The following is a 17,335-nucleotide window of genomic DNA, read 5'->3' as shown; positions in this document are numbered from 1 at the left end:
GACGCTGTAAGGACAGGCGCAGGGGTGACACTATGAGGACAGGCGCAGGGGTGACGCTGTGAGGACAGGCACAGTGGTGACGCTGTAAGGACAGGCACAGGGGTGACGCTGTAAGGACAGGCGCAGGGGTGACGCTGTGAGGACAGGCGCAGGGGTGACGCTGTGAGGACAGGCACAGGGGTGACGCTGTAAGGACAGGCACAGGGGTGACGCGGGGAGGACAGGCACAGGGGTGACGCTGTAAGGACAGGCGCAGGGGTGACGCGGGGAGGACAGGCACAGGGGTGACGCAGGGAGGACAGGCGCAGGGGTGACGCTGTAAGGACAGGCGCAGGGGTGACGCTGTAAGGACAGGCGCAGGGGTGACGCTGTGAGGACAGGCACAGGGGTGACGCGGGGAGGACAGGCACAGGGGTGACGCGGGGAGGACAGGCACAGGGGTGACGCGGGGAGGACAGGCACAGGGGTGACGCGGGGAGGACAGGCACAGGGGTGACGCGGGGAGGACAGGCACAGGGGTGACGCGGGGAGGACAGGCACAGGGGTGACGCGGGGAGGACAGGCGCAGGGGTGACGCGGGGAGGACAGGCGCAGGGGTGACGCTGTAAGGACAGGCACCGGGGTGACGCTGTGAGGACAGGCTCAGGGGTGACGCTGTAAGGACAGGCGCAGGGGTGACACTATGAGGACAGGCGCAGGGGTGACGCTGTGAGGACAGGCACAGTGGTGACGCTGTGAGGACAGGCGCAGGGGTGACGCTGTAAGGACAGGCGCAGGGGTGACGCTGTAAGGACAGGCGCAGGGGTGACGCTGTAAGGACAGGCGCAGGGGTGACGCGGGGAGGACAGGCACAGGGGTGACGCTGTAAGGACAGGCGCAGGGGTGACGCTGTGAGGACAGGCACAGGGGTGACGCGGGGAGGACAGGCGCAGGGGTGACGCTGTAAGGACAGGCGCAGGGGTGACGCTGTGAGGACAGGCACAGGGGTGACGCGGGGAGGACAGGCACAGGGGTGACGCGGGGAGGACAGGCACAGGGGTGACGTGGGGAGGACAGGCACAGGGGTGACGCGGGGAGGACAGGCACAGGGGTGACGCGGGGAGGACAGGCACAGGGGTGACGCGGGGAGGACAGGCGCAGGGGTGACGCGGGGAGGACAGGCGCAGGGGTGACGCGGGGAGGACAGGCGCAGGGGTGACGCTGTAAGGACAGGCACCGGGGTGACGCTGTGAGGACAGGCTCAGGGGTGACGCTGTAAGGACAGGCGCAGGGGTGACACTATAAGGACAGGCGCAGGGGTGACGCTGTGAGGACAGGCACAGTGGTGACGCTGTGAGGACAGGCGCAGGGGTGACGCTGTAAGGACAGGCGCAGGGGTGACGCTGTAAGGACAGGCGCAGGGGTGACGCTGTAAGGACAGGCGCAGGGGTGACGCTGTAAGGACAGGCGCAGGGGTGACGCTGTAAGGACAGGCGCAGGGGTGACGCTGTAAGGACAGGCGCAGGGGTGACGCTGTAAGGACAGGCGCAGGGGTGACGCTGTAAGGACAGGCGCAGGGGTGACGCTGTAAGGACAGGCGCAGGGGTGACGCTGTGAGGACAGGCACAGTGGTGACGCTGTGAGGACAGGCGCAGGGGTGACGCTGTGAGGACAGGCGCAGGGGTGACGCTGGAAGGACAGGCGCAGGGGTGACGCTGGAAGGACAGGCGCAGGGGTGACGCTGGAAGGACAGGCGCAGGGGTGACGCTGGAAGGACAGGCGCAGGGGTGACGCTGGAAGGACAGGCGCAGGGGTGACGCTGTAAGGACAGGCGCAGGGGTGACGCTGTAAGGACAGGCGCAGGGGTGACGCTGTAAGGACAGGCGCAGGGGGTGACGCTGTGAGGACAGGCGCAGGGGTGACGCTGGAAGGACAGGCGCAGGGGTGACGCTGGAAGGACAGGCGCAGGGGTGACGCTGTGAGGACACGCGCAGGGGTGACGCTGTGAGGACAGGCGAAGGGGTGACGCTGTGAGGACAGGCACAGGGGTGACGCTGTAAGGACAGGCGCAGGGGTGACGCTGTAACGACAGGCGCAGGGGTGACGCTGTAACGGCAGGCACAGGGGTGACGCTGTAACGACAGGCACAGGGGTGACGCTGTAACGACAGGCACAGGTGTGACGCTGTAACGACGGGCACAGGTGTGACGCTGTAACGACGGGCACAGGGGTGACGCTGTAACGACAGGCACAGGTGTAACGCTGTAACGACAGGCACAGGTGTAACGCTGTAACGTCAGGCACGGGTGTAACGCTGTAACGACAGGCACGGGTGTAACGCTGTAACGACAGGCACAGTTGTGACGCTGTAAGGACAGGCGCTGTGGTGACGCTGTAACAACGGGCACAGGGGTGACGCTGTAACGACAAGCACAGGTGTGACGCTGTAACGACGGGCACAGGTGTGACGCTGTAACGACGGGCACAGGTGTAACGCTGTAACGACGGGCACAGGGGTGACGCTGTAACGACAGGCACAGGTGTAACGCTGTAACGACAGGCACAGGTGTAACGCTGTAACGACAGGCACAGGTGTAACGCTGTAACGACAGGCACAGGTGTAACGCTGTAACGACAGGCACAGGTGTAACGACAGGCACAGGTGTAACGACAGGCACAGGTGTAACGCTGTAACGACAGGCACAGGTGTAACGCTGTAACGACAGGCACAGGGGTGACGCTGTAATGACAGGCACAGGGGTGACGCTGTAATGACAGGCACAGGGGTGACGCTGTAATGACAGGCACAGGGGTGACGCTGTAACGACAGGCACAGGTGTAACGCTGTAACGACAGGCACAGGTGTAACGCTGTAACAACAGGCACAGGTGTAACGCTGTAACGACGGGCACAGGTGTAACGCTGTAATGACGGGCACAGGTGTAACACTGTAATGACGGGCACAGGGGTGACGCTGTAATGACAGGCACAGGTGTGACGCTGTAATGACAGGCACAGGTGTGACGCTGTAATGACAGGCACGGGTGTGACGCTGTAACGACAGGCACAGGTGTAACGCTGTAACGACAGGCACAGGTGTAACGCTGTAACGACAGGCACAGGTGTAACGACAGGCGCAGGTGTAACGCTGTAACTAAAGGCACAGGTGTAACGCTGTAATGACAGGCACAGGGGTGACGCTGTAATGACAGGCGCAGGGGTGACGCTGTAATGACAGGCGCAGGGGTGACGCTGTAATGACAGGCACAGGGGTGACGCTGTAAGGACAGGCACAGGGGTGACGCTGTAAGGACAGGCGCAGGGGTGACGCTGTAATGACAGGCACAGGGGTGACGCTGTGAGGACAGGCACAGGGGTGACGCTGTAATGACAGGCGCAGGGGTGACGCTGTAATGACAGGCGCAGGGGTGACGCTGTAAGGACAGGCGCAGGGGTGACGCTGTAAGGACAGGCGCAGGGGTGACGCTGTAAGGACAGGCGCAGGGGTGACGCTGTAAGGACAGACGCAGGGGTGACGCTGTAAGGACAGACGCAGGGGTGACGCTGTGAGGACAGACGCAGGGGTGACGCTGTGAGGACAGGCGCAGGGGTGACGCTGTAAGGACAGGCGCAGGGGTGACGCTGGAAGGACAGGCGCAGGGGTGACGCTGTAAGGACAGGCGCAGGGGTGACGCTGTAACGACAGGCGCAGGGGTGACGCTGTAACGACAGGCACAGGTGTGACGCTGTAACGACGGGCACAGGTGTGACGCTGTAACGACGGGCACAGGGGTGACGCTGTAACGACAGGCACAGGTGTAACGCTGTAACGACAGGCACAGGTGTAACGCTGTAACGTCAGGCACGGGTGTAACGCTGTAACGACAGGCACGGGTGTAACGCTGTAACGACAGGCACGGGTGTAACGCTGTAACGACAGGCACAGGTGTAACGCTGTAACGACAGGCACAGGTGTAACGCTGTAACGACAGGCACAGGTGTAACGCTGTAATGACAGGCACAGGGGTGACGCTGTAATGACAGGCACAGGGGTGACGCTGTAATGACAGGCACAGGGGTGACGCTGTAATGACAGGCACAGGGGTGACGCTGTAATGACAGGCACAGGGGTGACGCTGTAATGACAGGCACAGGGGTGACGCTGTAATGACAGGCACAGGGGTGACGCTGTAATGACAGGCACAGGGGTGACGCTGTAATGACAGGCACAGGGGTGACGCTGTAATGACAGGCACAGGGGTGACGCTGTAATGACAGGCACAGGGGTGACGCTGTAACGACAGGCACAGGTGTAACGCTGTAACGACAGGCACAGGTGTAACGACAGGCACAGGTGTAACGCTGTAACGACAGGCACAGGTGTAACGCTGTAATGACAGGCACAGGGGTGACGCTGTAATGACAGGCACAGGGGTGACTCTGTAACGACAGGCACAGGTGTAACGCTGTAACGACAGGCACAGGTGTAACGCTGTAACGACAGGCACAGGTGTAACGCTGTAACGACAGGCACAGGTGTAACGCTGTAACGACAGGCATAGACAGGCACAGGTGTAACGCTGTAACGACAGGCACAGGTGTAACGCTGTAACGACAGGCATAGACAGGCACAGGTGTAACGCTGTAATGACAGGCACAGGTGTAACGCTGTAATGACGGGCACAGGTGTAACGCTGTAATGACAGGCACAGGTGTAACGCTGTAATGACAGGCACAGGTGTAACGCTGTAATGACAGGCACAGGTGTGACGCTGTAACGACAGGCACAGGGGTGACGCTGTAACGAAAAAGCGGGGCGCATTATTGTTGTTATTATTATTAGTGTTTATTTGTATGGAGCCATAGTACAAGACAATGTAGGACAAGTACGTGTAAACAAAGGCATTTCCTGTCAGGGGACAGGGCGCTGAAGCAATTATTTGGGTGGCAGATATATATATATTTATATATATATATATGTATAAAAGAAAAGCTCATGAGGAGAGAGGGCCCTGCTCGTGAGAGCTTACATTCCAATGGGGCGGGGTAGACAGACGGGAGTGACACAGAAGGGGTAGAAGTGAGCATAAACAGAAGGTTAGGATGACAGATGGTTTAATAAAGAAGTGAGTCTTGAGAGCCCGTTTAAAGTGGTTGTAGGGAGGTGGAGAGGTTGATAGGGAGGGGTAGAGATTTCCAGAGATACGGAGCACAACAGCCAAAGTCCTGGAGGTGGGAATGGGAGGAAGTAACCAGTTGGCAGGAGAGGTGGTGTGCATTTGTGGAGCGGAGAGGGCAGGAGTGTAAAGAGAGACAAGGTCAGATATGTAGGTGGGGGAAGAATGGCTGATGGCTTTGTAGGTGACTCAGGAGCTTGTATTGTATTCTACAGGGAAAGTGGAGCCAGTGTCGGGCTTGTAAGAGGGGGGGGTGGACATAGTACGTTTGGAGAGGAAGATGAGCCGGGAATGATAGAGTTACACAAGCCGGTCACACAGGTTGGTCAGTTTCTCCACTACAATGAACAACATAAATCAGAAAAAGAAGTAATGGTGCAATTACCAGCTGGGGGTCGATCTCCTCATTGAGAACAGCTTCGTTCTTTATCAGTGCGACTCTCTGTGCGAAGCGACAGGTAGAGATGGACTCCTAGAATGCAGATCAGACACGTGCACCTGTCAATAACATGTTATAGAATCTACACCTCACAGCTGACTCAGAGAAAATAGGGAACACATAGCCAACTTGTGGCTCTCCGGCTAATATAGAACTACAAATCCCAGCATGTCTGACAGAGCTGACTCAGAGAGAATAGGGAACACATAGCCAACATGTGGCTCTCCAGCTAATATATAACTACAAATCCCAGCATGTCTGACAGAGCTGACTCAGAGAGAATAGGGAACACATAGCCAACATGGGGCTCTCCAGCTAATATAGAACTACAAATCCCAGCATGTCTGACATCTATATCATGCTGGCAGTTCCAGTTCCCCGATATCTGATAAACAAGTTTAATCTAGCAATAATGTAACGCTGACTGGCGCACTGAGGATGCTTGCGCAGGTTGTGTTATACTGGCGATGCGCTCATTTGGTCTACAGCATGATGGTCGACAGTCATTAGGTCGACATGGGGAAAGGTCGACATGGGGAAAGGTCGAAAGGTCATTAGTTCGGCATGTCATTAGTTTGACAGTGTCTAGGTCGACAGTCAAAAGGTTGACATGGAGTTTTCCACAGTTTTTTGAGCCGACATGTGCCGTCAGGCGGTATTTCATGTTCTACCATCCACTAGAGCGTGGTGGGAGAATAAAATAGTGTGCTGAGCGTAGCGAGTGATGTGAGGGGATGCGGTGCAATGTAAACTGTCCATGTCGACTGTGTTGACATTCAAGACAAAAAAAAGTGAAAAATCCCATGTTGACCTTTTGACTGTCGACCTTGACATTGTCGAACTAATGACCTGTCAACCCATAACCATGTCGACCTTTTTCCATGTCGATCTAATGACTGTCGACAATCATGCTGTAGACCAAATTATCCCAACCCGCTCATGTGTCACATGTGCACTGGGGGGCTGATCCTGGTTCACTCACTGTGAACGGATTTCGTGCCCTGCCCTGATGGTTGGGGTTTGCTGCAAACCCCGCCTGCGAGCAGCCTTGATGAGTTCCGCACTTGCCGGGCGGTTCGCAGCGGGGAGGGACAGGGGCAGAAGGGCGCTGGGCCATGGGCGTCCCCAAGAAAATGCTGGGCATTTCAATGGGAGCGTATACTGGGGGTGAGCGGCCGACGTCACATGATGTAAAAAATACAGAACCCAACATATTATTTGTGGTCCAGAAAGGGTGGAGAGTCCACATTGAGTATCCATTATCCAAAATGCTCGGGACCAAAAGCATTTTGGATCATGAAATAGTCCGTATTTTGGAATATTTTTATATCCAAAATCAATCACTCAGTCCTGCGTATATATATATCACTATAAATACCACCCGAATACATACATCAATGTTCCGTTTGTCTAAGGACAGAGTGGCAATCATGGTGGTCATACAGTTCCCCCCGAGGCTGTCACGCAGTACAGAGGTCATCATGGAGTTCCTGTATGGTATATGTGACCGGTTCTTCTCTGCCAGCGCGATAATGACCTGGAAAACATTGGTGACAAGACCATGAACATTGAAAAATACACATGCACGCACACGCACGCACGCACGCACGCACATAAACATATAGAGTGAAAGGTCATGTCCGATACAAAAGAGCTGATGTATCAAACCATTGTAAGGCCAATTAAGGAGTGCCTGCATTGTGTATATTTATATACACAATGCAGGTATCCTGAGACCTGAGGCGGCACTCAGCAGGCTTTGGTATTTAAACCATATTTCCACCAGGAGTCTGGTGGAAGTTCTGTTGGGTAGAAGTCTCCTTAAGGCACTGGTACTTGATATTTCGATATCGGATCCCTGCTTACATTAAGATCCTTCCACCAAATGATTGTGGGAAGTTTTACTAAAAATCGCCACTTCCACCAGTGATTGAATTTATACTGGCACTGTTCGTTCCGTGTACACCTTTAAAAACCCCTGATGAAGCCTCTGTAAAAGGCGAAACGCGTTGGGTTGTTTTGGCGTCTCGAAAGAAATGAACGAATGCTTCTATGAAATTTTAAAAGGAAAATTTTTTTTAATAAATGATTGTTGTATAATCTGAAGTTGTACACTTGATTATATGCGGTGTAAAAGCACTTCTCTACCAGGTGGTGGAATATAATTCAGCGCTCTCTATATTTCAGTATTCACATTTCTTTTTCGTCTCCCGCTAACAGGGGTGACTTATAGAGTAGCTGCTCTCTTGTGGCGCACTTGGTGTCATCACCCACTTATATATATATATATATATATATATATAGTCTTGGTGAAAAAAGCAAAGTTTACTGTGAAACACAAATTCTGTATTTTATGTGACTCTTAAACACAGTTTGTTGGATTCATTATTGTTTTCCTATACTCCGCAGCTTGTCCAGTCCCCGGTCGCCATGACAGCCCGGCCGCGTCGCATGGTTGCTAGGTAACAGACGCCAGAAGCCGGCAGGACGTCTCTCCTCCCAGTGACGCAACCGGAAGCCGCGTCAGACGCCGCCGGGACTGCCAAACAGGAGAAGCAATCTCTTCATGCTCACGGTATAAATGCCATTGCACGCTTGACTTTTGTTATTGTACACTTGAAGAAGGGGTGTCTATATCCCCGAAACGTCTGTTTCACAGTAAACTTTGCTTAATGTTTCACAGTAAATTTTGCTTTTTTCACCAAGACCGCTGGAGTGCCTCTATTTGTTTCATACTACTGTCTATCCATTGGGTTTGGAAGGCACCCGCGGCAGCTGCAGAGAGCCACTCGTGGAGTGCCAGGCTGAACACACATCTATAATTATTTTTGTCACTATTATTATGTTTAATGATTGCAATTGTTGAAGCAATTATTATTAGATATGCCTGTCGTTATTTACTAAATAATATTACCTTTGTATTTGTTTTTATATATGTATTTTCTGTTTCAACACACACAGGCAGAGAAAGAATTGTGTGTAATTCAGGAAAAAGATTCCGAGGGTAAATAGTGGCTAAAATAGGAAATCTTTCTGTCCTGGGAATATTCTGTACTTCTAACGAAACCACAATTACAGGTGGTGAAATGCGTCCAGTTTGTTTTCCATTTTCCACATATAGGGCAGTCCGGTTGAATTTCAACCTTACAGTGAAAATGTCCATGGCTTTCTGAACATATAATCCACTCTCCGCAAGGACAATTGCTGTCTGGGAATTAACCCTTGAAAGAGCCAGATAGACCAAACCCATTAACCTGCTGTGTGCCAACATTGCTGTGAGCGATCCTCAAAATATCCACTAAAAATGCCGGCGCCACTCACAGCGACTGTTCTTTTAGTATAAATAAATACAAATACATCCAAGTCAATAATTGAAGTTTAGTTAAATATTGCGCCCCCAAAAAACAACAGTCGCTGTGAGGGGTAGATGTATTAAGCTCGGTGAAGTGATAAACTGTCTGGGTTTTTATCACCGGCCAATCTGCTCCTACCTGTTATTTTTTAAAACAAACCTGTAACTTCACAGGTAGGAGCTGATTGGCCGGTGATAAAAACCAGACAGTTTATCACTTCACCGAGCTTAATAAATCTAAGCTAAGCCAGTCAGTTTCTATTTTTAGCAATGGTAATAGTAATCCTAAAAAGATGATTATCCACAAAGATGGAAGAACATGTGTCCTAGTGGGGTGTGGTAAACTGTAACACACCAACAGTCAGGATTCTGACTGCCGGGACTCGGACAGCGGGGCGGGCGCAACGAAGCCCCTTGTGGGAACAGTGTTTTGCTATGCTCACCACCTATTTTATTGTCAATACATGGGGGTCATGGACCCCCCACGAGGGAGAATAGCCGCTGCCCGTCTGTCGGGATTCTAACGTCTGTGTAATGACTGCCGGAATCCCGACTGCCGGTCAGACATCCGGCACCCGTCCTAGTGATAGTACAGTACAGTATCGGACGTAGGGACCAATTCAGAGTTGATTGCTGTTTTGCGAATTTGCAATCCGTTTGATTAACGAATGATAGCACATGCATATGGATCGTACTGTGCATGTGCGAGAGAAATAGCAACAGAAAAAGCGTATGGATCGTAATCAGATATCGATAAATCGTATGGATCGTATTTGCATTCCCCTCGCAATCGGATTGACAGGAAGACGGTGTTTGTGGGCGGTAACCGTCCATTTCCGGGAGTGTCAGAAAAACCGCAGGCGTGCCCAGACATTTTAAGGGCGGGTGCGTGACGTCAGTGTCGGCCTTGTCCAGCCTGTCGCTGTTGTCAGACTTACTCAGATTTGCACAGACTGGGGAAACCATTTGATGGGTCATGAACGAAGCGCGGCTTTGTGGGTGGAGAGCGATCATTCCGCAATGCATTCGCAGACTTGCACGGGGGCGGGTTTTCTTTCTGTCTGGGCACGGCGGATATCTACTCGCAGTCATCTGCAAATGTGCAGATCAGCAATCAGGTCTGAACCAGGCCACTAATCTCCATTACCCCTCCCACCACCCAACCCTATCATGCCACCAATACCCACTTTTCCAACCCCTCACGTGAAAGTGTGGAGCAACATCTTAGAAGTTCCACAGCCGCCACCTGCATTAAGTACGATAAGGACGTCATCCCCTGTGTTGTGCCCTCTGCGCAGTAGTCTAGAACCTCAGGCCTGTGGATGCTTTCTATTAGCAGCGTTATAGCTGGAACTCAGGAAGTCTCGTAGCCAAACCAGAAAGATCCGACACTTAGGGGGGTATTCAATCCCAGGTCCTGACTTTCATCATGTTCCGAGAGCCAGGGCCCTGGCCCATCTTCAGTCCGCTCGCCTGTTTATTGGCCGGTGGGATTCAATCTCCTGCCTGCCGATCAATGAAAAAGGGGGCGTGTCCATGAAAAACGGCTGTGGATTGTCGAGATCCGGCTGTGATCTCGTCAATCCACGGCCGTTTTCGGGACAAACCGGTCTATTCTGCCGAGATGCCGCTTCAATGCTGTTGGGAAAGACAGCATTGAATAAGGACCCCCGATATATTTCCCCTACCGGAAATAGCGGCTGTGATTGAATACCCCCTAAAGCTGGTAGAAGAGGGGTGAAATCGGGTTCTTCACAAGCTAATGCGCCTTTTTACATAATGTAAAGAAACAATGGGGGGAATTTACTAAGATGGGAGTTCTATGTCACATGGGATGTTGCTATAGGCAACCAATCAGAATCTACTTATTTATTTAGCACCATCTAGAAGATAATAGTATTTGATGGGTTGCCTATAGCAACATCCCATGTGAATTAGAAAGCCCATCTTAGTAAATTCCCCCCAATGTACTGATTAACGAGTAATGATTTACTAAGGCATGGAGAGAGATAAGCTACCAACCAATCAGCTCATAACTGTTAAGGTGCCCATACACTAGTAAGATTTATCTTCAGATCTGGCTGGTTGGAACAAAAACATGGTTATGGATGAGTGACAGTTTGGCAGTTTTCCAGCATTTCCAAGCAAAAGGTCAACTGTCATTTGCTCTCATCCATAATCAGGTTTTTGTTCCAACCAGACAGATCTGCAGATAAATCTGCGTGTGTATGGCCACCTTAACTTTTCAGAGACAACCTGCAACCTGTAACCTGGCAGCTAGGAGCTGACTGGCGGGTGCTTATCACTCTGCAAAGCTTAGTACATCTGCCCCTGTGTAAGAAGAGGAGAAAGTCAACATGAACATAGCGGCGTAGCTACGTTTTGGGCGCCCCCCCGCCGTAAGAGGGGGGGGGCGCCCCCCGCCGCCCATTCAAACCCCCCCAATCCCCCGCAGCCTTACCTTTCGCGCTGGTCCCGGCGGCTCTGTTCTTCTGCTGAGGACCACCACAAAATGGCCGCCCCCATACAGCAGACAGTTTCAGAGAACGGTGTGCTATATGGGGGCGGCCATTTTGTGGTGGTCCTCAGCAGAAGAACGGAGCCGCCGGGACCAGCGAAATAGGTAAGACTGCGGGGGATTGGGGGGAGGTGTAACTATAGCACCGCAGCCCCCGGCACCCCCATATGCACGGTGCCGGTGGCGGGGGCTGCGGTGCTATAGTTACGCCATGAACACATTCTATTCATACAATAGGATGAAGCCTGAGGACATCGAGGTATAATCTGGTACACGTTGTTTATGAAGAGAACAGGGATATTGCGCCCGTCAGCCAAGGAATGTGCCCCCTTTTTTTGCCATTTAATCTCATTATAATAATCTCACTCTGCAAAACTACAGTAGGATTTCCAGCACAGCTAAATATTAGGCACCAATATGCTGCACTCAACGCCTTGCTCCCCTCAGACTCCACCCATCCATACTGTATGGGGCGCACTGCAAACCCATGCACTTGTACAGAAACCTAAGCCCACTGTATAAGTGACCTCCATGGCCAGCTGGGGACTCACCTGCTCCAGGTAGTGCAGAGATAAATTGATGTACTTGGCCTCAGTTAGCAGCTGTCCCCCAACTCCGGTCTTCGCAACCCGCTCAGATCCGGCCAAATCCACCAGGTGCAGCTTGGAGTTCCGGACGGTGGCCGATCCGGGCTCTTTGCTGGAAATGTGAATAGTGAAGATGCAATGGGAACGGGTGGAAGCTTGGTTCATCGGGGTCTAGACAGACGGATAAAGGACACAAACTCGTTACATCACAGAGCAGAGAATACGGGAATTCATCTGTAATGGGAACGGGTGGAAGCTTGGTTCATTGGGGTCTTCTAGACAGACGGATAAAGAACACAAACTCGCTACATCACATAGCAGAGAATACGGGAATTCATCTGTAATGGGAACGGGTGGAAAATTGGTTCATTGGGGTCTAGACAGACGGATAAAGAACACGAACGCGTTACATCACATAGCAGAGAATACGGGAATACGGGAATACATCTGGAATGGGAACAAGCAACATCATTTTCTTTATAAGAACAACGTTTGCGAGTTGGGTTCTACAGATTTAAAAGACAACTTGCCAATAATGATGCACTATGCTCACAGATATGTACTTGGGGTGATTCGGATTCATTCGGGGCCGAATTGTCCAAGTTCCGATGTTTGGGGCTCTGCGCTTGGTACATTATGCGCACGTGCAGGTCCCCATTGCAAACGGTTTTGGTGACTTGCATAGTCGCCGAGCCATTCCCAAGGTTCTGGGAGGGCCAGAGGCAGACGGCTGCAGGGACAGGGGACAGGGGGTCGTCCATGGGAATGCCCAGCATTTTATGGGGGTCCTCATGAAAATGATGGGTGTTCCCATGGTTACGCGGACGGGACGATGTGTGCCGGGGTGCGGGTGGCAGACATCACAGGATGTCAACCACCAGCCCCGTCTTTGTACCGGCACTCGGTTCCCACTGGCTTCTCTTTATGAAGCCAGGAGAAAACATTTGATGGTCACGACCATCGAATGATTTCTCCTGCAGTGGATACATGCGAGGGATTGTGTCTCCGCTACATATCCCCTCGCATGTAAAAGAGGGGATACGTCGGCAGTGGGGGAGGGGGCGGAGTCTATGGTGCTCAGTAAACTGCAATCTTCGCAACTTACCGAGCCAACCAGAATCACCGCCTTAGTATTTACCATACATATAAAGCATGTGGCATGGACTTTTACACGTAAACACGTGTTATCTTGGTGGCAGCTGTAGGAAACCACCATGAAAGCGACGTTGTCCTATCAGAGGTGTCCGTGAGGCGCCGTGTATCTGCACCTTATGGAAGATGTCTTGGCAGTTACAATTATTATGTTTCATTCTGAGATCATTTAAAATAACTTTTAATCCTGGAATATTTATAAACTTATCAAAACCGTGACAATGTCCTTTTCTTTTGGAATTAACCTGTATCTTATGGTCAATGGTCCTGTTAAATACTGTAATACTGAAGTTTGGCCACTTGGGGGACCATAGGCGGAGCTTATCTTGCATGCTTAGACACTGCGCCAACAGCTCCACAAACAATCACAGTCAGTGCGGGAAATGCTGAGCGGTGTGCGGATGCGTCTCCACTTCAGACTGAGAAGACGTATCTGTAATGGGGCCACATAGAAGGTGAGTGAAGATAAAATTCATTTGGTGCATCTAGTCTGCCCCTCTTTAACCACATTGTTACCTCAAACCCTATTTGATCCTTATTTCTTTGTAAGGATATCCTCATGTTTATCCCATGCATGTCTAATTTGTGTGTGCTACAGTGTATGTGCTTAGGAGAAAGGCTGCTGTACTCTCTCTCCCTGCACCAAAGTCTACATTGGGGTCCTCCCCAGCGGGACTTGAGTCTCTTCACCCTCCAACAGGCCCAGGAAAAGTTTACCCACCCACCAACCCCTTGGCACCACTGACTATCAGCAATCTTAGTACATAGACTGTGCACTTGCATTTCTTTTTACCTTGGAGGCCGCAGCACAGTAGCACTTCTCAGTATGTTTAAAAATATGTTGTGCAACCACGACCATCTCAAGTTTTGGTCATGTGGGCAGAGCGGTAATTAGAAGGAAGAGGAAGAAGAGGGAAAAAAAAGCGTAAAGAGGAGGAAAAGAAAGGAGAGGCAGAGGAAAATGATAAAAAAGTAAGTGGAGGAAATAAGACGAAAAAGAAGGATGAGGATGGAAAAAATGAAAGATGTTGAAAGAGAAATAGGAGGAGGAAGAATAAAAAAAGAAGAAAAGAAGGAAAAAGGAAAAGGAAAGAGAAAGTAGAAAAGAGGATGAGGACGAATAGGAAAGAGGGAGATAAGGAAGAGAAAAAATGGAAAAGAAAGAAGGGAAAGAGGAAAGGAGAGGAAAGTAGAAGAGAAAAAAGGAAGAGGAAGAGGATAAAAGAGTAAGAGTGGGAAATACGAGAAGGATAAAGAACTAGGAGAGAGAAAATGAAAGATAATGAAAGAGGAGGAAGAAGAATAAAAAGACGGAAAAAGGAAGAGGAAAGAGGATGAGGAAAGAGGATGAGGAAGAGGAAAAAGAAGGGGAAGAGGAAGGGAGAGGAAAAGTGGAAGAGGAGGAGGAAAAGGAAGAAAGATAAATAGGAAGAAGAGGAGAGAGGAAGAGGAAGAAAAGGAAGAGGAGGGAAGAGGAGGGAAGAGGAATGTAGAAGGAGAAAGAGGAGGAGGAGAAGGACAGTAACTTGCTGATCTTATAGCTGCATGCAACCATCAGTACGTCTAGGCCTGCGAGGTGGGCAAGATGAGGGGCCATTACCACAGTTCCACACCAATGCAACCACAATTTGCCCTTCTTGCAGCTATAACTGAAACCAACCCGTTAATTTAGTTGCAAAACCTGCTGTGTGCCTAGCAACTACTTGCCCAGTGCAAGCATCTGATTGGTCGCTGTGATTTAGGGAAATGCAATATTAGTAAGAGAGCCCTATAGAGATATCTGATCTGAGACCTTTGACACAATAGGAAATACTTTGCTACCCGTTATTATAAGTATTGGTAAACATATGGAGTCCGTGGTCAGAGTTTGGGAAACATTTAGAGCGATTCAGCACTGCCTGGTAAATATTTATAGGAAGGAGGCTCCCTTGTAAACTGTTACAGACAGGAGGGGATATCAATCTGTAGGAAGACTCCACCATCTGGAGAGATCCCTACTGAATTCTGTGCTATGTACAGTAGTAACCAAAGTCATTAATCACAGAGATCTTCTGTCACCAGACACAACAATACATGATGTAATCAGCAGACAATTAGGAAGAGGCCCAATAAACAGATGAAAGATATGAGTACGGACAGTAGACTGGAAATGGGGATAAGGAGCCAGATTTGTAGTGACAACATGACTGTGTGCTGGAGCCAGACCTACCTCTAACACCACTGTACAACCAGCAGCGAGGCGGCCATTTGTGAGACTGGAAGAGGCTGAGAGGTCTCTACTGCTATGAATGGACAAAAGTATTTATTTAAAAAAAGACAGTAGAAGCATGGCATGCTGGGAATTGTAGTTCAGCTGTAGCTCCATGCTTTCTAGCTCTGGTACATAACATCGAACATGAACCAATCTACCGGGCAGGATGGACAATGTGCGGATAACGCTACTGGCTTATGTCCATGTAATCGGATTGACTCTCCATAATATTCCAAGGCCAGATTAACATTGAACCAGATGGGACTCCAGCCTGACTCGCTATATATATATATGTATATATATATGTATATATATATATATATATATAGATATATAGATATAGAGAGAGAGAGAGAGAGAGAGAGAGAGAGAGAGAGAGAGAGAGATCGGCCATAAACATTAAAATCCTATATCTCTTATCCTTACAAAATGATGCAATCTCTTATATATTAAGCCAGATCTGTCACTCATCCCCTGTGTGTATAATGTTCCGCCCCCCCCCCGGGTTCACGACACACACACACACCCCACCACCACCGCAATTCACGGCACCCCCCCCCCCTCCCGCGATTCACAGCATCCCCGCGACCCCCCCGCCCCCCTCCCGCGATTTGCGGACTCCCTCCCCGCGCGATTCCCAGACCCCCGTGTCCCCCCTCCCGCAATTTGCAGATCCACGCATTTACCCCCCCCAGCGGACCCCCGTGACCCCGCTCCCGCATTTCACAGACCCCCATGAGAATGGGGGATCCTGTACCGCCACAAGAAGGTGCCGCCCCTAGGTGGGAAATCCGGCCCTGGCTGCCGCGCTGCAGGTCCCCCCACTGGCAGAAGCCAGAAGTGTCCCCACGGTCCTCTGCATTAGCGCCACAACTTTTATCAATGTCTTGCCCACATACCACTATTATACAGCCTCCTGCTCTTATACACCCCCTTACTCCCTCCCAGTGGGAGGAGACGCTCACCCACTGCCGGGAGCTGCATACTGTCCCCCACCTTCCTCCAATTCTAGGGATGCCTATTGACCATCAATGATTTCAAATCATCGATGGTTTATGGCCGATGTTGAATACTTTTGATATCGATGTGGGAGGACCAGATGGTTTCCCTACATCGATGGCAAAGGAGAACCGATCAAGTTTCACATTTTTTTAAGGTGCCGGGACACGGAGCATAGCTCCGGCCCCCCACACCCGGAAGTCCCGCCGCCGAGTTCTGATTGACCCACGGCCTATTCAGTCAGATATAATGGATGACCATCGATAGCTACAACAATCGATGGTTATCCAAGTAATATGTTACTACTATCCATGGCAGGATGCAAAATCGCCATCAATGCCAACCATCGATGGCGTCTGCACCAATGGCCATCCCTACTCTGCAACAGCCAAAAACCTTTACTACCCCTCATGCCCACACAACCCTATCACTGCCCTGCCTCCTGTTCTCCTGCCCCGTAACTTCCGCCAGTGGGGACCCGCTCACCTTATGTTGCCCACATTCCCCTCTCATGCTTTACCGCCCAGCCTCCTTCTCCCTAACTCCCACCCAGTAAGAGGAGACTCACTGCCACGCTGGACCCTCACCAACTGGCAGAAGCTGCACAGTGTCCCCCACCCTCCTCTTTACTCCCCCTTATGCCCACACACCCCTATCACTACCCAGCCTCCTGCTTTCCTGTGTCGTGACCTCTGCCAGTGGGTATAGTAGCCGCTGACTCAAAAACACCCTACTATACTATTGCACACACACACCTAAACAACACACACACACACACACCCCCACACCCACAAATGTCACTGTACCCTCCACACTATCAATGTACATCTTACACTGTAACTGCTTTTTAATTAAACAAAACAATACAAACCCCCTTCCAC

At 51.1% G+C, this 17,335-nt stretch overlaps 1 protein-coding gene across 2 annotated transcripts in view; it reads right to left on the bottom strand.

The window, feature by feature from the left end:
• KIF6 (kinesin family member 6) overlaps nt 1-17,335 on the bottom strand; it is a 253,176-nt gene that overhangs the window by 163,033 nt on the left and 72,808 nt on the right. For both annotated transcript variants that reach the window (XR_014471556.1, XM_083175408.1), the window contains exons 7-9: nt 12,017-12,223; nt 6,989-7,132; nt 5,542-5,628 (exon numbers count right to left, since the gene is read on the bottom strand). Coding sequence is in view for 1 of the 2 variants with exons in the window: in XM_083175408.1 (XP_083031534.1) it covers nt 5,542-5,628; nt 6,989-7,132; nt 12,017-12,223 (438 nt within the window). In the remaining variant the exon portion in view is untranslated. The remainder of the gene's footprint in view (nt 1-5,541; nt 5,629-6,988; nt 7,133-12,016; nt 12,224-17,335) is intronic.

Source organism: Crinia signifera, chromosome 3 (assembly GCF_055691185.1).
Source record: "Crinia signifera chromosome 3, ASM5569118v1, whole genome shotgun sequence".
In the NCBI taxonomy this organism is placed as follows: domain Eukaryota; kingdom Metazoa; phylum Chordata; class Amphibia; order Anura; family Myobatrachidae; genus Crinia; species Crinia signifera.
The sequence above is the reverse complement of the archived record's forward strand: the minus strand, read 5'-3'. Positions and strand labels throughout refer to the sequence as shown.